This window comes from Malus domestica, chromosome 17 (assembly GCF_042453785.1).
Source record: "Malus domestica chromosome 17, GDT2T_hap1".
Lineage (NCBI taxonomy): Eukaryota > Viridiplantae > Streptophyta > Magnoliopsida > Rosales > Rosaceae > Malus > Malus domestica.
Genome location: NC_091677.1, coordinates 13,095,970 through 13,115,751, shown reverse-complemented (window position 1 = coordinate 13,115,751; position 19,782 = coordinate 13,095,970). Strand labels below are relative to the sequence as shown.

Genomic DNA, 19,782 nt, shown 5'->3' with positions numbered 1-19,782 from the left:
ATGGGTGTAATTAAGTTAATTAAAGTAGTTTATTTTTCTCACCTAAGTTCGAATTTCCTTCTCGAGGACAACTTTTTCTTTTTCTTTTTTTGTTAAAAAAAAAACTTGATCTTTTAAAAAAATGTGTCATAAAGAAAAGAATTTCTAAAAGAAAATTGAGTAGGTCACACACACAAAGAACTTTGAATATCTAATCTCAAATTTTTGGTATGATCCGATTGACTGACTAGAACAACTCTTACTTTAGGTAGAATCAGTGCGAGATCGGGTCAATACTAAAATATGTAGGCACATATTTTCGTTAAAAGTTTCTTGCAAATGACGTGGTCGGACACCACTCCAAATCTTTCCCCAAAATCAAAATTGAGCCAGAGAAAGGATAACACAGATACTGATGCACAACATGCAAACCACGTCAAGCCAGCAATCACATTAGCCATGAATCCATGACTTGATGCTCTTTGTTATGGCTTCATCAACTTATTAACCCTCCATTAATTAAGCTTAAATATATCTCTTAAGAAAATTGTGGAAGGCAGTGACAGTTTTATAACTCCCCCCACCACTCTCTACACGTTCCAAAATTTTGGTCCCAAAACCTCCATTGATTTCGAGTTCAATCATTCATTAAGAAAAATTAAATTTAAATTAAATTCTTTAATTTTCAATTATTTTCCATAATTTAAGACACAGAAAACTCTCCCATCAACTACATCTTTAAATTAACAAACCCACCAATCTTTTTCTTTACCATTATTTCTTGTTTATCTATTTAAATCCAGACCACACTGCCTTAAAAAATCCAAATAATTCAATCGATCTTCTGGTTCTCCCCATCCTCCATTAATTCTTCAGTTTATTTAATTTTTTTTATAGCAATTCTTGAATTCCATATGGGTGCATTTGGCATTGCCATTGCACTTCTAGTGCTACCAATAATTTTAGAAAACCAAATTGTATGCGGGAAGCAAAGCATTTACAGGTTGAAGAAGTGTGATATTTACCAAGGAAGATGGGTTTATGACCCTAATTCTTACCCTCTTTACGATTCAAGTCTTTGCCACTTCTTAGATCATGCCTTCGATTGCCAGAAAAATGGTCGAGCCGACGAACTCTATCTCAAATATCGATGGCAACCCTATTCATGCAATTTACCAACGTACGTATGTAAGATAAAGGAGAAAGAAAGTTTCAAATTATGATTCTCGGTGCAGGGTTAAGTGCTCGTTACATTTGATTTCTTTTCATCAACTATATCTATATGCATATGATTAAATTAGTTTTGAATTGCATTAGGTTTGATGGTGAAGATTTCTTGGAGAGATTTAGAGATAAACGCATCATGTTTGTTGGAGACTCGTTAAGTTTGAACCAATGGCAATCGCTCACGTGCATGATTCATGCAACTTCACCTCAGTCCGGTTATACCATCAAGAGGATAGGCGGAACCTCTACGTTCACATCGAAGGTAATAATCTTTAATTTAGTCATTTAATCTGGAGTAATTAGTAGCTAAATTAAATAATTGATTAATTATATATGAATTTGCAGAGTCACAATGTTTCTTTGATGCTAGCACGCAATGCATTTCTGGTTCACATTGATCAACAGAGATATGGTAGGGTTTTGAAACTCGACTCTATCGACCTTAAGGATGGGAAATCATGGAAAGAATATGATGTTTTGATCTTCAACACTTGGCATTGGTGGCTCCACGCTAGAAGGAAACAACCGTAAGATACAATCACACTTTTGGTGGTTTAAATTCATGCATTCGTGATATCTTGCGTTACATTTTTGAATCGATGACGTATAACTTTAGCGGTAGAGCACTTTATTTACAGTATATAAGGAGGAATATTAGGGCTAGAGTATGCATAAAAGCATATGGTTGTTAATCTTTGTTTGCATCGCATGCAGGTGGGATTTTATTCAAGATGGAAAGACTTTACATCGAGATATGAATCGTCTTGTTGCTTATGAGAAAGCCTTGAAAACTTGGGCTCATTGGGTGGACAAAAATGTTGATACTAAGAAAACCAAAGTCTTCTTCCAGAGTATTTCACCGAGTCATTGGAAGTAAGTTTAAAACTGTTAAGTTTTGAGTTATACAAGGTGGAAACCTTCCCTCCTATCAAAAGCGTATCAAGTCTCTTTTGTTTACAATATATTAAAATTCAGAATCCCCTTCAAAATTAAACAATAATTGACGGGTTGATATACAGAGTAATGCTCCACACACCAGTGTTACTTTATTCATTGTACATCAAACATTGTGCCAACCTATCATTTACTCAAATCTAGGTTCACTCTGAATCTTAATTAATATTTTTAACAAGTAAGGTGTTAACATATATAAATACATCGTTTGGCGAATATACTTGTATGAAAATTTGACACCTTGTGTACTGTGTTAATCAACTTGTTCCTAATATAAATGAATGGTATTAATTTTGTGATTAACATTAGTGCAAGTCATTGGGGTTACCCAGATGGGAGGAACTGCACAGCAGAAAGAGAGCCACTAGTAGTAGCATACCCAAGAAGCAAAGACCCAGCAGAAGTGATTGTGGAAAAAGTGCTTGGTGACATGTCGAAGCAAGTGCTTTTGCTTAACGTGACAGGGCTGTCACAGCTGAGGAAAGACGGTCACCCATCTATATATGGCAATGGAGCACACCTTGGCATGGACTGCAGCCATTGGTGCCTCCCTGGAGTTCCTGACACATGGAACCAGTTGCTGTACACTGAGCTCATTCGAAATTAAAATAAATATTGATTAATTACTTGGTATATTCATATATAATAAAAGTGGTTTGATGCTAATTGTATTACTAATATGTTTTTAAGTCTTTGGTAATTGTTGCAATGATCAAGTTAATTGATTAGGATTTCTTATATAAAACAGATACACCGTCACTTGTCGTCTCAGTCTAATGTTACATTGTCATGTAAAGAAAAACTTCAATAAGAGTCAATGAAAGTGCATGATTGAACAAGAATGTTACAAGAACCTGTTTAATCATTTAAGTTAGACAAGACCTAGACTTGATCATTTGGGTGAATCAACTATCTAGATGAAAATAAGAGTAGATTAAACGTAGGTTTAAAGCAGGTACATAGTCATAGACCTTGGACTCGTGCATGACATTAGCTATAAAATAAAGTTACATGCGTGTTTTAGCTTGGGCCAAAATCATAATCATTTTATTAGTGAAATGACGTTACAACGTAGATATCTTTGACAGATTTTTAGTTCAAACGTATCAAACTTTAACCTATATAAATATAAACGAAGAATAGTTACCAAAAAATATACAAGAGCGATATGTGAATGAATGTCTTGCGAAAAGCTAAACTATTAATTGGCACCGTGAGTAATGCTTACTGTCTTAATTTCGTGCTTCTCTTTAGGCCTATGTGCTGCAAGAGAGAGGGAGTGTATTGGAGTTGGTTGATCCAGCCTTGGGTTCAGAATACTCATCGGAAGAGCCCATGGTGATGCTAAACGTTGCTCTCTTGTGCACCAATGCATCTCCCACTCTTAGGCCTACAATGACCCAAGTAGTGACAGTGAGCATGCTTGAAGGCTGAACGGCGGTTCAAGACCGGCTTTCGGATCCCGGGTTTTCAGCCGTCAATTCCAAGTTCAGGGCCATCGGAAATCACTTCAGGCAATATATCCAAGCTGTACTCAGAGCATGTCAACCAACGGCTCGAAAACTGATACTTCTAGTTCATGCATTGAAGCAGAAGAGAGAGAGCAAATCTCTTAAGAGTTGGATCATTGACTTCGTTTAAATAATATAAGGCCACATCTATTTTTACTAGTGATTTCACTTTTAACTTTGAAGTACTTACTATTCAGTTCACATACACATGGCTGATGGAAGTATTTCGCTACATGCTTTCAACACAAACTGATGTTTTTTTAAGGGTAAATAGCCAGAATGGTCATGAGATTTGCATAACTTATCACTTTGGTCCCTAACATTTCAAATCAATCAAAGTGGTCCCTGTGATTGTTCACCATCCATCATTTTAGTCATTCCATTAAAAACTCCGTTAAGTGTCCCGGAGCTCTTGGTTGGAAGTTTGGGCAATTTTCAAAGCTTTGTAACTCAATCGTTTCTTAACCAAATTCAACTCATAATATATCAACATGAAGATAGGAAAGTGTAGAATAAGATTATAACTATTTGGAAGCCCAATGGTTGCCAGAGATGGCCGGAAAATAACCTCAAAGTTTACTGGTCCCAAAGAAAACTGGAAAACTTGCTGGAAACTAGGTAAACTTTAAACGTTCATAACTTCTTCAATACTCAACGAAATCAAGTGATTCAAAAACGAAAATCATACTTCTCGATGAGACAAAGAGAATGGTACATTTTTAGATGGCTAACTCACCGTGGTTTGGCCGGAAAAAGGTTCGAAAGTGGCTGTGATTTTCGTTTTTGAACCACTTGATTTCGTTGAGTATTGAAGAAGTTATGAACGTTTAAAGTTTACCCAGTTTCTGACGAGTTTTCTAGTTTTCTCTCGGACCAGTCAACTTTGAGGCTATTTTCCAGCCATCTCTGGCAACCATTGGGCTTCTAAATAGATATAATCATATTCTACACTTTCCTATTTTCATTTTGATATATTATGGGTCGAATTTAGTTAAGAAACGATTGAGTTACGAAGCTTTGAAAATTGCCCAAACTTCCGGCCAAGAGCTCCGGGACACTTAACGGAGTTTTAACGGAAAAACCAAAATGATGGATGGTGGATAATCTCATGGACAATTTTTATTGATTTGAAATGTTAGGGACCAAAGTGATGAGTTATGCAAATCTCAGTGACCATTTTGATTATTTAACATTTTTTTTATGACGTGATATATATTATGTTGTTAAATTGTTAACATAAATTTTAAATACAAATAAACATCAATTGATTTATACCAAATTAAATTGTTAGCTGTCTAAACATGATAACATGTTACACCAAGAAAATATTATAGTTTATCAATTCCATCATCACTTGATTCACACATCTTCCATTATAAGCAAAGCAATCATGGTCCATTCTTTTATTCATTTATTAATTTTTTGGTGACACTACGAAGAACATCTTATTTATACTTGAGACGTTAATATACCAGTATTTTAGTTTAATAATTCATCATCATGTGATAAACTGAAAACACGCAACAAATGACGTCTTAAATATAAATACTAAGCATGTCTCTAAATAATTTTCGAACTCTCATTTTCTTCTCCGAAACTATTTTCTCTAGGATTCCATAAATTAAAGCTTACTTTCCTGTTTACGTGAGATTTGAACTCAATTTATATTTATCAAACACGTGCCGAGCACGTGCCTGTAATCTCCATCGCCAATTCCAACAAGAGCGAGAAAGAAGAGAGGAATAAAGCCCTGGATCTGATTTCAAAGCTTTCAGATCTCTACCCAAATTCACACTCAAACAATCACTTTCCTCTTTGTTTCCGTACGATTCACAAATCTTGGATAACAATTGATTGGAACCCAGATTGAATTTTCAGCTGCGGGTTTGGAGTTTGGAGAAAAAGCTTCGATTTTTTCTCTCTGCCGCTGACATAGAATCAAAGAAATGGCGGCGGTGGAAGTTCACAAGTTCGCTCAATGCATTACTTGCCATGCTTGGAGCCGTGATCGCTCCAGTAATGTTTCCCACTCTTTCCTATCCTTCTTCTTATTCTGTTTGGTTGCTCGGAAAATATGGGGTAGACAATAGGAAAACAAGCATTTAGTTTCTTCAAATTGTTTTTTTCTTTCTGCAATTATGTATTTTAATGCTTTTATGTTTGTGGGTCCGTGCTGGGAAATTGGAAAGCTTAGAGCTTGGAAACAATATAGTTCCTGAGCTAATGTGAAGATTTTGGTTCCATTTTTCTATTTGCACTTAGACAAACAGAGGATTGGGGTTAATTATTGTGCTGTGAAGCTTCTATCTTTTCTGCTTATACTATATATGTATATATACACGTACATATACATATAGCTTGCATCTGAAAAGGTAACGTTTTAAAGAACTTTGGTAATCAATGACCCAATGGGTATAATTGTCTAGTTTCTGGGCACTGGAAAATGGGAAATTTTGATGGTGCTTCAGACTGTGATGGTTGTGAGCATAGGTTTTAGCTGTGATCAATGTATTTTTGTATTCGCAGTGTTGTAATTTGATAATTCCGATTTTCTTGCAGTGCTGGCATTTTGTCCGAACAACAATGAAGTTCACATCTATGCTCTGTTGCAAGGCAAGTGGGAGAAGCTGCATGTTCTTCAGAAGGTACTTGTTCAGACTCATGAGATTGCAAACTTAATTGTCTAAATCAGATTGTACTATTATATTTCACTGAAACTGTGATGTGAATTCGAGGAAAGATAACTTCCTGAGAAAGTAGAACTTGCAACTTTTGGGTCGCTGAGTTTTCTAGTGTTACTCAAAGGGAATTAAAAGGTAGAAAAGCACTGGGGGAAACTAAAAAAAGGTATACATTTGTGGGAATTGATACATGGATTCCCTTTCCATTTCTCTTTAAAATTGTTCTTTCAATTCGGATGTGTGGTCTGTTTTGTTCATCCAAGGTTATGTTTGTAAGGACATGGTTCTTGGCATAGAGGACGTTATTTGGGTCCTTAGTGGAAGCATTGTGCCTATTTGGTAATTGCTGACCTTTTTTGTATTTTAACTTTTTCGTTGATGTTTGCTTTCTTAGCTTTGTTGGAAGGATTTATGGTCTACTAACTACCACTTCTCATTGATTGATATATTTCCCTTCATTAATTTTGCAATCATGCAGTCGATGCACTGGTGGTTGATTCATTTTATTATTGCTTATTCACGCTTAGCTTTCTAACAAAGAGAATGCATGCAAATAATAAAGCTTTTTATTGTTTTTCATCATGTCCCAGCATGACCAAATTGTATCTGGGATAGATTGGAGCGCAAGGTCAAACAAAATAGTTACTGCATCTCATGATCGGAATTCGTAAGTACCTTTGTGGTTTGATATATTTTTTAGTTTTGTTTCACTTATTGACGGATTAATTCTGTTTCCTGGGCTATCAAATCTATCTAGCTATGTCTGGAATCTAGAAGGGTCTGAGTGGGTACCAACCCTTGTTATCCTTCGGCTAAATCGCGCTGCACTTTGTGTTAAGTGGAGTCCAAGAGGTATGAAGTGCTTCTTTTCCTGATTGCTAATGTAAAAGTAGAATATCCTTCGGTGTTAAGACTTAAATTGTTAAGCAAATCTAATGCATATGCCTCTCTCTAACCAGAAAATAAGTTTGCTGTTGGAAGTGGGGCAAAAACTGTTTGTATATGCTACTATGAGCAAGAAAATAACTGGTAATTAGCCTGTTACTTGCAGTTCTCTGTTGGGTTTTGTTCAAACTGTAGTGCTTGACTCAATCTGTTGGGTACATTTTAATGAGTACATTTACCTTCTAATACGCATTGCTGTTTTTCTGGTTAATGGTTGATATTTACATTTTTGTTTTCCAGGTGGGTCAGTAAACTTATCAGAAAAAGGCATGACTCTTCTGTGACAAGTGTTGCGTGGCATCCCAATAATGTGAGTATTTTTCCATTATCACATTTTGTATCTGATTTTTATTCGCTTTGAAAGCAATTTCATGCATATACTTTGAGTTTGACCCTGGCCACCCTGTTCTCCATGAAAGTTATTATTTTCTAAAATACTGGTTCCCACTTCCTGTGCATTGGAGTTTGTGTCATCTGTGTGCACCTGGGGTTGCCTTCCTCCACCCAAAAAGGAGGGAGTTCACAGTTTCATAATTGTCAATGAGTTGTTGATGTTAGTCTTTTATTTAGTCTTGGATATTTTCTGAAGTTGAATGTCTTCTCCTAAGCTAGGAGTTAGGTTTGAAAAACTTAACTGTATTTTGAGAATTCAACTACTTTAATTATGGTTTTCTCATATTGATGTATTTAATTTGATTATCTGCTTAATCAATTTATCTTACTCACTTTTCCTTTATGTGAGTAAACTTTGCCTTTACACCTGCTTTCTGCTGAACTGTTGGCAACCATTTCATTGTCAACGGTTAGTTTTGATGCTGAGTAATTGTCCATTTACCATGATTACGTGTTCACATTTTGCTCATTTGTTACAGATTCTTCTTGCAACAGCATCTACAGATGGAAAATGCCGTATATTTTCCACTTTTATTAAGGTCGTCGACGCAAAGTATGTTACATGTAATTGTAGAACTGTCATTTGTATTTAATTTAATTCTTATGTTAGTTGTCCTATATTATAATCGTAATTGCTCATGAAAATTGCCCAGGGAATCAAGAACAGGCCCATTTGCTGATTCAAAATTTGGAGAGGTGCAATATCTTCCCATATAGAAATGAGTTTCTTGAATGTGTCTATTTATATTCGAATATATAAATATAACAAAAAAATCTCTTCTGGCTGCTACTTGATTTGTTTTTCCTTTTATATAGTTGTTCATAATGGTAAATGTAGAAACGAAGTAATGTTCTAAATATAGAATAAAAAAGTAGCCACTGACCTATAAAAAGTATATATTTCTGTTTTTTGCTTTCCTTCAACTTTATTTCCCATTATAAACATTGTAAATTCATACCTTGTGGTAAATTTTTTAAGTACCCATTATCAGACCATGGTTTGCAGAGGTTACTGAGTGGTATCCATTCACACAATTTTCATTTTGTTTTTCCCTTTTGGGTGGAAGCAAACTTTACTTGGTTTTCTTTCTGGAGAAACAGCAAATTCTTCAGCTTGATCTCTCATTTTCCTGGTCATTTGGCGTGAGGTGGTCACCGAGTGGCAGTACCTTAGCATATGTAGGTCAGACAAATTTCCCTTCTGCATGTTCTTTACAAAGATAAGAAGTTTTTGGCATAGCATATGTTTATAGCTGATTGGCAGTATCTCAAATTGCCAGGTTGGCAGTATCATTCTCCACTAATTGGTTTCCGGGTTGTGGCATTATGCAGGCCATAATTCTATGATTTACTTCGTTGATGATGTGGGACCTTCTCCTTTGGCTCAGAATGTTGCATTCCGTGATTTGCCTCTCCGTGATGTGGGTCAGCATCCACTCTTGTTAACTTTTTGAGACTCTGAATATCTACTCTACATATAATCAACTAACTTATTACTATCTTTTCAGGTGTTATTTCTTTCTGAAAGATTACTTATAGGTGTGGGATTTGATTGCAATCCAATGGTTTTTGCGGCAGATTTACATGGAATATGGTAAATTCCATTTCCTGATGGCTTTATCCTTTGAAAAGGGAATGCAAAGTAATAGCTTTGTTCTTTTCTCTGCAGGCATTTTATCAAATTTCTTGGGGAAAGAAAGACAACATCTTCAGGTCCAAAATATGGTTCACAGGTAAGTACCTGGTTTTCTACGTGCTGTATATGTATGTGTTTATGAACCTGCCAGTGCTGTCATTCTATGGTGGTAAACGTGCCGAATGGGGTGGCAATGGATCTTGCGTTAAAGAGTTGCTCCATGTCAGCTGGAATGGAGTTTTCTTACTTTTTTTTTTTGCCCCTACAGTTTTCTGAAGCATTTGGAAAGCTATATGGCCAACAGAAACATGGATTGAACAATGATACAAATGAACATTCAAGATCACGAGGAGGCGTCCATGAGAACTGCATTAAGTACGTCACTGTTGTTTCTCTTTAGTCATTCCTAGGCTAATAGCCCCAATTCCAATTTAAATAATACATAACTGAGAGCAAATTTGGGCCTGTTTTTATATGTCTTATCTATGTTTGGAGTTAAGTTCATGACAAACTTTGCTGGTAACTCTAGTTGTATCGTGCCACTTGGAGAACCAGGGAGTTCTAAAGTAACGCGCTTCAGCACATCAGGTTAGCAAGTCATGTTAAATTTCATTTTCAATCACTTCTTGAGAAATCTTTTTCAATCACTTCTTGTGAAATCTCCTATTTCCCGCCATAATCTACAACCTCAAACCCTAAGACCTTGACATTACAGGATTGGATGGAAAAGTTGTTGTGTGGGATATGGAGAACCAAGCAGATTTATCGGAGTATTTGTGATCTGTCACCAGTCACCATAGGCAGGAAGAATTTCTGTGTAATTGGAAATGTTGTTTGTATATTTCATGTGACAGCAATTGGTAATGTTTCTGTACAATCCTAGTACAAAATAAACTGCAAATCATGGTGATTTTAGTTTTGTATACCTCGTGTATCGCTTCATGTATCGTAACTGCCCCCCTCCCCTCGCCGCGCCAATTTTCTCGTGTACTCAGTGGTGATAAAAAGAATAGTTCTTCCCGTTTGATGTCATCAAGAAAAAAGTGAGTTGTTTATGTTGAAGATTTGAATTGCAGTAGAATCAAAATAGTAATTGAAGTTCTTTAGTGGGACCCGGCTTCTCTGCGCTCCCACTTCCCATACACTTCCATTCCTTGGTCACGGTTAAGTCACGTTAACATTTGATTTTTTTTTTTATAGAGATAGTAAGACAAAAAGCAATAGTAATATAAAATGTGGATGTGGCTTAACCGTGACTGCACAAATAGGAGAGGATGAGAGTGTATGGAAAGTGGGAGGGCAGAGAAGCTAGGTTTAGTGTATGTCTCCATTTGAGTATATACCGGCTTGTGAGATGATTCATGTTTTGTTTCTTGATATTCACGTTTGGGTTGTAACAGGTTATTTTGCCCATCCGACTCTACAAATGTAGGATCATTATCAGGCTATACAATGATCTTACCACTCTAAAATTGTACCTGTCCCCCAACATTGTCCCCCTACCACCGCCATTGTTGCCTCAACCTCCCCACCATCCCCTCCTCCGCCACCGTGCCCCACCATCATCGCCACCTCCACCTACCCGACGTTTTTAGCCAAACAAAATCCTTCACAATATGCCAGATTTCCAAAAGTGGTAACAGTTCAACAGATTTTTTACTATACTTTTTATTTGGGTCAAGGTTATAAAAGACTTTAGGTGTTAGTCGGGCGACAGGCTGGAACCTAGGACCTAGGCGGCTAAGCAGGGCTTAGGGCGTACTAGGCGGGGGGCCTCAGTAGGTCTAAAAACTTTTTCATACCTTTCAAGTGTTTAGCCATTAATCGGAACGGTAAACAGCTGTCTAGGCGGAGATTTTTAGAACAATTATTTGGGTAAACATTTCAAACAGAAGAAAGTAACAGATAAACAGTTGTCAGTTGATCATCTCTTCACCCCTCAATTTCTCTTTCAACCATTCATCTCACAAATCACAAATCACAAATAATGCTATCGACACTCCAAGCACCGCGCTCGCTCTCCCACTTCCGCACAAACCCCACCCTCCTCCTCCGCTACACCTCCCTTAAACCCCTTTCTTCCTTATCCTCACAGCCCGTCACCCACTCCACCATCACAGACCAATCCCCGTCCCCAAACGCACTCCCCCACTCCCAAATCCTCTCCACCCGCCACTCCCTCCTCTCTCGCCACCTCACTGCCACCCAGCTCGCCGACTCCTTCCTCGCCCGCCTCCGCCTCACCGAGCCCCACCTCCGCTCCTTCCTCCACGTCTCCGACTCCGTCCTCGCCCAAGCCCGCGAGCTCGACGAGAAGATTCAGAGGAATGAGGAGTTGGGTCCCTTGGCTGGGGTCCTTGTTGCCGTCAAGGACAATATCTGCACGGCTGAGATGCCCTCCACGGCTGGGTCTCGTGTTCTGGAGGGCTACACGCCGCCGTATGACGCCACTGCCGTCAGGAAGATAAAAGAACTGGGTGGGATTGTGGTGGGGAAAACCAATTTGGATGAGTTTGGCATGGGTAGCACCACTGAAGGCTCAGCGTTTCAGGTTTTTCTCTCGGGGTTCCTTTTGATCAATCTACTATGTGGGTTCTGTGCATTTTTCATTGTTGTCATTAAATTTCGTGGGAATTCATAAAAAGTTTGTACCTTTTGATGCGAGTGAAATTTTAGTTGGATATTAAGGAAGTTAAATGTTGTGTTTAATGGAATTTTTAGAATGTGAGTTACCTTTTGATTGTGGATAGTGAAGCAGCTTGGTTGTTGGTATTAATAAGAGTCAAGGGGAGTGAGGTTGTGGAAATTCGTTTCTTTATGTTTCGCACTCGTAACTGGGGTTGGTTTACTCAGGTGGTGCATCTGTTCATTCATTAGGTGACTGCAAACCCGTGGGACGTGTCTCGGGTGCCAGGAGGGTCATCGGGAGGCTCAGCAGCAGCTGTGTCTGCTAGGCAGTGTATGGTGTCATTGGGGAGTGATACTGGTGGAAGTGTGAGGCAGCCAGCTTCGTTTTGTGGTGTTGTTGGATTGAAGCCTACATATGGGCGTGTCTCAAGATTTGGACTTATGGCGTATGCATCGTCGCTTGATGTCATCGGCTGCTTTGGTTCGTCTGTGGCTGATGCTGGGATTCTTCTCCATGCAATTTCTGGCCATGATAGACTTGATGCAACTAGCAGCAAGCGTGTAAGAAAATTTTCTACATCTTGATTTTATAAGTCATGTAATCTTGTCATAGTGTATGCTGAATGCGGACTCTGAAAATTTTTGGTCTTTTTATGTGAAGACTAAAGAGCAAGGACTAGTATCACATATTGTTTGCTAGACACATGCATTTAAATTTCTCCTTTCAGGAGGTTCCCAACCTTGAAGCTGAACATGTTTCCATAAGTTCGCTAGATTCTAAACCTCTTAAAGGATTGAGGATTGGGCTGATCCGGGAAACTCTGGATGATGGTGTTGATACTGGAGTAACTTCTGCAGTTCGTAATGCTGCTTTGCATCTTGAAGAATTAGGATGCTCCGTAACCGAGGTCTACCTTCTATCAATATTTTTTCCTTTAATTGCTCGTATCTGTTCCTTCCCTCAATATGTCATGTGTACCCCGTCTTAGGACTTGATTCATATATTCTTGAAACATTAACTTGCAGGTTTCATTACCTTCTTTCTCACTTGGGTTGCCAGCCTATTACATTCTTGCTTCATCTGAGTCGTCTTCAAACTTATCACGTTATGATGGTGTCAGGTAATTAACCCAGAAGTTTTTTCTGATATATAAATAAGTTTTTTCATTTGTATATTTAAATGGGAGAAGAGAAATGATTGGGGTGAAGCTTGTTTAGATCCACTATGAATAAAGATAACAAATTATTAAATGCATTCTTAAAACTCTCTCCAGATGGTATATCAGAATGACGGATATGCTCACATTCATTATTATTTGTTTTTCATCCATATCCAGGTATGGAAACCAAGTTCCTGCTGATGAGTTGAACTCACAATATAAAGATTCCCGAGCCAAGGGTTTTGGTTCTGAGGTACACTATGTATAGGTGGCTGGTTGAAACTTACAACTTTTATGAAGTTTCTATTAGTTGGAACTGCAGTACTCTTGGTCTAGTTTTTAATTTTTGTTTTACAGACTTATAACAGTTAGCGACTTCATTTAAATCTTTTCCTTTTTCTTGCAGGTCAAAAGGAGAATTCTAACAGGAACGTATGCCCTTTCAGCTGGTTATTATGATGCATATTATAAGCGCGCCCAGCAGGTACCATGATGTTGGTGTTAATTTAAAAGATGGACTTTTGGTGGCAGGAGTTTATCCTATTTGTTGTGAATATTGCGTTTAAAAATGGGAAAAACGAACAAAACTCGGAAACCAAAAACAAAATAATCAAGATAAATAACACCAAGAATTTACGTGGTTCGGCTATGTGCCTAAATCCACGGGACAGCAACAACAAACTTTCACAATATCAATAATGAGTACAACAAATAATCTTGCCAAACCTCTTGGATTAGGACTTGACGAAAAACCTTAAAGAACAAGAACAAGAAATACAATCTTATTTCTTTTCTTTTCTCTCGCGCATACTTTTGCCCTTACAATATTCTCTCACTCTAACTCCTTGAGTAGTATACAACTTATTGTTTTGCTCCACTTCAAAACTAGTGCAATAGCCCCTTTATATAGACATAATTCTTCAATAAAAAATACTAATCCTAATTGGAATCTAGTTATGGATCCTTCTTCAATTGAGAATTCTAACGGCAAAACCACTCCAATTGGGAAAACAATTTAATTCTCTAAGAATATAATTCCAAATAGACTTAGGACAACTCATCATGGGGTGGCAAAATCCAACACTATTATCTATATTTTGGTTACTTCACTATGTTATGTTCTGAGATGCTTAATCCTATGAATTTAGGGTGTTCAAGATGGCCTTAATGATTCTTTTAGTGTTTTAGGTGAGGACTATAATTCGAAAAAGCTTCAAGGTAGCACTAGATGAACATGACATCCTAATTTCACCTGCGGCTCCATCTGCTGCTTATAAGATTGGTATGCCGGTTTCCACGGATGTATACTTTTCATATGTTTTATGGTATGTCAGTAAGTCACCCATTTACTTGTATTTTTTCAGGTGAAAAGAAAAATGATCCATTAGCAATGTATGCAGGTGACATAATGACTGTAAGAACTTTCTCACTTTCTCTGAGTGCCCAAAATTTTTAATTTCTGCTCATTATATGCATGCATGGGGTGTATGTTACGTGTGTACTAGGAGTTCTATGATAATTGAGTAATGATGTTGGATACGCATTCATCATTGTAATCTTAGATACTTGCCCACGTACCATGTTGTAATCTGTGAGTAAATTGCTCAGATTTTGTTTCAGAAAAGAAAAAATGTTGTTCTATTATTAGGGTGTGGCGGAGGATAAGGCCTTCATTTCTATAGTTAATCCTCGCATTTTTGGCACATGCACTTCAACCTGTCCTACATTTCCATTTTGTGCTCTCAATTTTGTTGTCTTTAAAAAGAGTAGATGGTGAAATGTGGTCACCCTTGTTTCTAGAGGTTGTAGTGAGAAGTTTAAAGTGGTTTGAGATCTCATTTTGGGGGCATTTGGTGGCACAAGCTGTTGGTTCTTGTTTCTTAAGCTCTACGTTGCACACGTGCTTGTCCTACTTTAAAACTTTTATCGTCTGTCATGTAGTTTCCACTCATAAGATGACTAAATGACCTCTAACCTGTTCTGCTTGATTCTGTATGCAGGTCAATGTTAACTTGGCAGGTCTACCTGCACTGGTTTTGCCATGTGGATTTGTTGAAGGGGGGTCTGCAGGCCTTCCTGTTGGTCTTCAAATGATCGGTGCAGCATTTGACGAGGTATTGCCTTTCTACCTACCTACTACATTGTGACACGTTGATTTCTATCAGGAATTAGTACTTGACACTGAACACTGAATGGAGAGTCGCTGAATTAACGAAAACTATATGACTTTAGAGTAGAGTATCTGATTGCTGATACAAGATTTTTCTGGTGTCGATTTTGCAGGGAAAGTTGCTTAAAGTGGGTCATATATTTGAGCAGACTTTGCAGAATTGCAATTTTGTTCCTCCATTGATAGCAGATGAGGTCACATCCTAGCTAATCCGAGGATCGATGTCGATCTGCTCAACTGAAAGTGGTTTTTGAAACATGTAATCGATTATTTAGAATTGATCAGAGCGTGACTTGTAACAAGGTTGCAACTTTTGCAATGCCAACATGGGGGCTGGCTGATTGAATTAACACACATATTTGATCGAATTAACTTGATAAATATCCCGTTATTCTGTCAAAAAAGTATTGTGTATGTTAGCGTGTAAACTCCGTTCTCGAATGCTTTCCCTAACCTCAAATGTTCTAGGTTAGTCGATCACATGATTCTCCTACAACACATGTACTTTCGATTTTATTTAATACAACGATGGTAAGGGGCGGGGAGATTTCTGCCAAATAATGCCATGGCCCGGCCGTAATTGCTATTGAATTCATTATCTAAGTGAGTTCAGTTTGAAGCCGTCCATTTATAAGCGAACGAAGAATGCAACTAGACTGTAATATTATTTAGTAAACAAATGTTACGTAATAAAATGAGGATTTGGTGAGTTCCAACTCCGGGACAAAATTGTGGAGCCCTGCCAGCTAAACTTGGCACGGGCCGCGCACGTTAGCACAAGTTACGCTTTATTACAAAGGATCACCAAAAGGGAAAGCGGATCTCTTCCTACATATAACGAACGCAGAAACGCAAGCCCGGTGCATATTAGCACACACAAAAATAAATTTAATTTAATAAATATGTTTTTATTCAATTAAAATTAATCCTGTAATTCGCCTCCGTCTAACGACCTCCTTCCGTCTCCGATCACTCGGTGAGTCCCTCTCAAACCAATTTATTTCTCATTTTCTTCTTCTGTTTTGGAAATATTGGGTATGTTCGGATTGATCTATGGATTTTAGTTGATGATTTTATTTTATTTATTTATTTATTTTTTGCCAAATCGTTGATGAATTTGAGTTAGTTGGTTTATTTTTTTAATTTATTTTCCAATTTGAATTAAATTAATAGCTAAAGGTTTGATCTTGGACTGATTCTGTTTTGTTTCTGTAATTCATTGGATAATTTTTTATTTATTTTTATTATGGATTGTTGAGAAACCTGAGAGGGATTTATGGATTCAGCTGAATCCAATTAGTCGTCAAAGTTGTATGAGTTAAACGTTGATCATCAGGGATGATGATGATAAAGTTCTAAAGTATTGAATTTGTATATTTGATGATGGTAAATGATAGAGTCGGCCATAAGAAAATATGGGTTTAACTTATAATTTCCAGGATTTTGAGCAAGGTGCTCGAAATCCTGGAAATTCAGTTTAGTTGAGTTCTATTTGTTTAATGCAGAATACTAACTACTTAAAGTATTTACGATGACGCAAATTTGATTTTTTGCTTAATGTATTGATCTTAGGGAGACTACCGGTTTAGAAAGTGACTGGGCAACATGGATGAGGATTATTCAAGTGATGAAGGGCAAGCAGTAGCACCATCTTTGGTTGATCTGTGCATTAACACGGCAATAGACAATTTGAGGCGCCTTGGAGATGTTGGTGAAACCGATTCTCATCTGCTCAAGAGAATTCTACCACATTGTACAGTGGACCAGTTGATGCATGTAGAGAAGAGTACCAAAGTAAGTTGATCCACATTATTCTTATTTGAATGTTTTTGTGATCCTTTGGTACAAGTTGTGAAATGTTTTTTAATTAATTCTTGTAGGGTAGAGATTTGACTCCAATTACCGATAAGTTGTGGAAGAAATTCTACGAAAAGGAGTTTGGTACTACAAGGGTGAATGAGGTGATTGAAAGGATGAAGCAAAAGAAAGTCGCGTTCAGATGGAGTCAATTGTATGAGGTGTGTTTCCTACTCTCCTCATGCTATCTGACCAAATTTGTTTTCCGTAGTCAAATCCCATTAGTTTAACGTATAGCGTAATTTTTGGTGCTTGATGCAGTATTTCTGGATCTGGTTTATTTTTGTTTCTTATAAGGCAAAAAGGATAAACAATTAATTGTGGGTGATTACATGCAGGCAAAATTGAAGGAAGTTGATATGGCTGAAAATTTAATAGGTGACAAGTTGAAGAGTCGATATCAAGAGGCAAATGCTCGTAAGTTTACCTCCTTAGCATGTTCTAGCAAACTGAGCAACAGCATACTCATTTCTACGTGATTAACCTTACTGACCATCCAAATTTTGTAGGAAAACAAAGTCGGCAAGTTCAAATTTGCACAAAGGTTCCACCATCAAGCAATAAAAGAAGCTGGGGTAAAATTTTCTGTTCTCTTATAGACTATCTAAGACTAATACATTATTAAATAGGATGCACAACTAACCGTTGTATTTCTGATAATTCTTTGTAGGCAATGGGCCTGGCTACAATGTTACTGGAAAGAGCAACTTGATGAAGAAAGCGAAACTCGATTTTCTGAAAAGGTAATGATGTATTTTAGAATGATGCCTGGTATGGCGTGTCGGATGCACCTTGGTCTTGTGAACTGACATTATCCCCTCAAGTTTTCCTTTTACTTTGTTGTTCCAATTTTCTTATATCATATTAAGCGGATCATTAAGTGGTTTGATACTTATCTCGGAGCCTTTGTTCAAAAATGTTGGGTTCTTGATTAGTCTTGTCAAGATAGACTTTCGACATATTAACATCTTTCTCCCCCTCCCTTTCTTTTGAGCAGTAATGAGGTGAAAAATCTTGCAGCTATGAAGAGAAATGCACTCCAGAAGAGTTACAGGTAAACTTTTGGATAAATTGTATGTTCTCTTCCTGTAGTTAACAAAACTATGTATAGACTCGCTTCCCGCCCTTATCATATATCTACCTCGTATATACAGTGCTCCTCCCATGAAGAGGCCAGCTGCGTTTTCTGGGAATGCTTCAGCTTCAAGTTCTAAACAAATCAAGCCCCCAAAGCGCCTCCCTTTCTGAATATTGCCCTGTGAGGACAAGGGCGTCAGATGGAATGCTCGGTTGAGTCCTGCAACTCATTGTCCCCTGAAGCGTGACACGATTTCTAAGAATCCATGGTGGGTTCAATCTCCTTAGCCTTGGGCGTTTCAGTTGTCGTCATTTCAATTGTATCAATCAATAAGAGTCATTTTTGTTTTTCATTTCTTCGATTTTCTTTCGATCATCATCCATTGTAGTAATATTTCACATCAGTGATACCCGATAATGTTATTGCGCCTTCATTTTCCCTTGAAGATGTGTATTTTACTTCTATTCTTTTCATCTCCAACTCTCATATCGGTAGTGTGGAGCCAAAAATAATCACAAGGCGACACGTGAATTTTTAGACAGAAGAGGACAAAAATACCCTTGAGGTACAACGGGATTCCTACGCGTGAGCAGTGGGCAATCATCCTTCAACCAAATCAAAAGTGCCCAAAATAGGTAACAAATTCAAAGTTATTTCATCAATCCTCATCCTATATTTTCCACAAGGTAATTATTTCATAACCTTCAAAACATCCATATAAATTACATAACCCCCAAAATATTTATTCCAAAAATGTGTTGATTAACCAATTAATGGATTAATTGCCAAATTAATCCATTAAATCACACATTAAACCATAAGTTACACCCTATCCCTATAAATAGGCTGCCATTTTCACCAAAAGATGATTTCAACACACTTGCAAAATTCCCAATACTCTCCAAACATTTTTCTCTCTAAATTCTAACTTTGGCATCGGAGGTTCTTCAGCCAAAGCCTCCCCCCCCCATTCATTGTGGGCGCGTGAGGCTCTTGGCCTTGACCCTAAAGTGTTAATTGTTTTGTAAGTGCAATTTTGTCCAAGATCAAGGAGGAAGAAATTTGCATCCACAAATTGGTGCTTTCATTGAGAGTTGAGATCCATAATCGTAGAAGACTCTCGCATAAAAAGGTTTTTCTTTATTTTCTAGACCATTTGAATATTTTTCATACGTTCTTATTATTAGAATTTTTTATTTGCAAAGGTTCTTTGATAAAATGTATAAGAAAAATATAATGGCTAGAAATTTAGAAAATTCCACAAGTGAAAATTCTAATACTCAAGAAATGGGACCGCGACGATCCACGAGGCTAAATGTGGTCATAGGTGGAGTGGTACCACCACTACGAGGTTCCACCATGGCCCAAGCCATGTCATCCAAGCTTGCACGAGCCCGAGCTCAAGCCTCGCATTCGCATGTATCACGCACTGAGCAGCCTGTTCCCGCCGAGCAGCCCACTCTTATGGCCCAACCTGTTCTCGCCGAGCAACCTACTCCCACAGCCCAGCCTGCTCTCGTGGCCCAGCTTGCTCCCGACGAGTAGTTTGCTCCCGTGGCCCAG

At 37.7% G+C, this 19,782-nt stretch overlaps 4 protein-coding genes across 5 annotated transcripts; all 4 read left to right on the top strand.

Annotated features, from left to right (window-relative positions):
• The first annotated feature begins 777 nt into the window (after positions 1-777).
• Positions 778-2,826, top strand: LOC103405302 (protein trichome birefringence-like 43). Of its 2 annotated transcripts, none has more exons than XM_070817269.1 (5): positions 778-1,159; positions 1,297-1,468; positions 1,552-1,733; positions 1,921-2,079; positions 2,493-2,826. In XM_070817269.1, the coding sequence occupies exons 1-5, from the start codon at positions 894-896 to the stop codon at positions 2,587-2,589; spliced, it is 876 nt and encodes a 291-aa protein (XP_070673370.1). In that variant the 5' UTR covers positions 778-893; the 3' UTR covers positions 2,590-2,826. The 2 variants fall into 2 exon arrangements, with proteins under 2 accessions (XP_070673370.1, XP_017179644.3); XM_017324155.3 differs by having other exon boundaries at positions 784-1,159; positions 2,470-2,826.
• Positions 2,827-5,244: 2,418 nt separating this feature from the next.
• Positions 5,245-10,249, top strand: LOC103405201 (actin-related protein 2/3 complex subunit 1B-like). Its single transcript, XM_008344173.4, has 15 exons — positions 5,245-5,687; positions 6,231-6,316; positions 6,943-7,019; positions 7,110-7,204; positions 7,312-7,381; positions 7,538-7,607; positions 8,170-8,243; positions 8,344-8,386; positions 8,792-8,873; positions 9,023-9,111; positions 9,199-9,284; positions 9,360-9,423; positions 9,595-9,701; positions 9,856-9,914; positions 10,042-10,249. Exons 1-15 carry the CDS (start codon positions 5,618-5,620, stop codon positions 10,104-10,106), a joined length of 1,137 nt encoding a protein of 378 aa, XP_008342395.1. The 5' UTR covers positions 5,245-5,617; the 3' UTR covers positions 10,107-10,249.
• A 978-nt stretch (positions 10,250-11,227) lies between these two features.
• On the top strand, positions 11,228-15,845 carry LOC103405203 (glutamyl-tRNA(Gln) amidotransferase subunit A, chloroplastic/mitochondrial-like). The gene is made up of 10 exons (XM_008344174.4): positions 11,228-11,877; positions 12,204-12,515; positions 12,683-12,862; positions 12,981-13,075; positions 13,292-13,367; positions 13,521-13,598; positions 14,303-14,396; positions 14,479-14,528; positions 15,115-15,228; positions 15,398-15,845. The coding sequence occupies exons 1-10, from the start codon at positions 11,314-11,316 to the stop codon at positions 15,488-15,490; spliced, it is 1,656 nt and encodes a 551-aa protein (XP_008342396.3). The 5' UTR covers positions 11,228-11,313; the 3' UTR covers positions 15,491-15,845.
• A 159-nt stretch (positions 15,846-16,004) lies between these two features.
• On the top strand, positions 16,005-18,664 carry LOC103405204 (elongin-A-like). The gene is made up of 8 exons (XM_008344175.4): positions 16,005-16,260; positions 16,857-17,078; positions 17,165-17,302; positions 17,480-17,558; positions 17,651-17,716; positions 17,812-17,884; positions 18,139-18,195; positions 18,296-18,664. Exons 2-8 carry the CDS (start codon positions 16,890-16,892, stop codon positions 18,387-18,389), a joined length of 696 nt encoding a protein of 231 aa, XP_008342397.3. The 5' UTR covers positions 16,005-16,260; positions 16,857-16,889; the 3' UTR covers positions 18,390-18,664.
• Positions 18,665-19,782: the final 1,118 nt, after the last annotated feature.

Excerpts from the sequence above, each read along its gene's own strand:
- LOC103405203 (XM_008344174.4), top strand. The coding sequence starts at position 11,314 with ATGCTATCGACACTCCAAGCACCGCGCTCGCTCTCCCACTTCCGCACA. Across the intron at positions 11,878-12,203 it reads CTGAAGGCTCAGCGTTTCAG|GTGACTGCAAACCCGTGGGA; the intron begins GTTTTTCTCTCG and ends TTCATTCATTAG. Across the intron at positions 12,863-12,980 it reads TAGGATGCTCCGTAACCGAG|GTTTCATTACCTTCTTTCTC; the intron begins GTCTACCTTCTA and ends ATTAACTTGCAG.
- LOC103405302 (XM_017324155.3), top strand. The coding sequence starts at position 894 with ATGGGTGCATTTGGCATTGCCATTGCACTTCTAGTGCTACCAATAATT. Across the intron at positions 1,160-1,296 it reads TATTCATGCAATTTACCAAC|GTTTGATGGTGAAGATTTCT; the intron begins GTACGTATGTAA and ends GAATTGCATTAG. Across the intron at positions 1,734-1,920 it reads CACGCTAGAAGGAAACAACC|GTGGGATTTTATTCAAGATG; the intron begins GTAAGATACAAT and ends CATCGCATGCAG.
- LOC103405201 (XM_008344173.4), top strand. The coding sequence starts at position 5,618 with ATGGCGGCGGTGGAAGTTCACAAGTTCGCTCAATGCATTACTTGCCAT. Across the intron at positions 8,387-8,791 it reads CTGATTCAAAATTTGGAGAG|CAAATTCTTCAGCTTGATCT; the intron begins GTGCAATATCTT and ends CTGGAGAAACAG. Across the intron at positions 9,285-9,359 it reads GCAGATTTACATGGAATATG|GCATTTTATCAAATTTCTTG; the intron begins GTAAATTCCATT and ends TTTTCTCTGCAG.
- LOC103405204 (XM_008344175.4), top strand. The coding sequence starts at position 16,890 with ATGGATGAGGATTATTCAAGTGATGAAGGGCAAGCAGTAGCACCATCT. Across the intron at positions 17,559-17,650 it reads ATATCAAGAGGCAAATGCTC|GAAAACAAAGTCGGCAAGTT; the intron begins GTAAGTTTACCT and ends CAAATTTTGTAG. Across the intron at positions 17,885-18,138 it reads AAACTCGATTTTCTGAAAAG|TAATGAGGTGAAAAATCTTG; the intron begins GTAATGATGTAT and ends TCTTTTGAGCAG.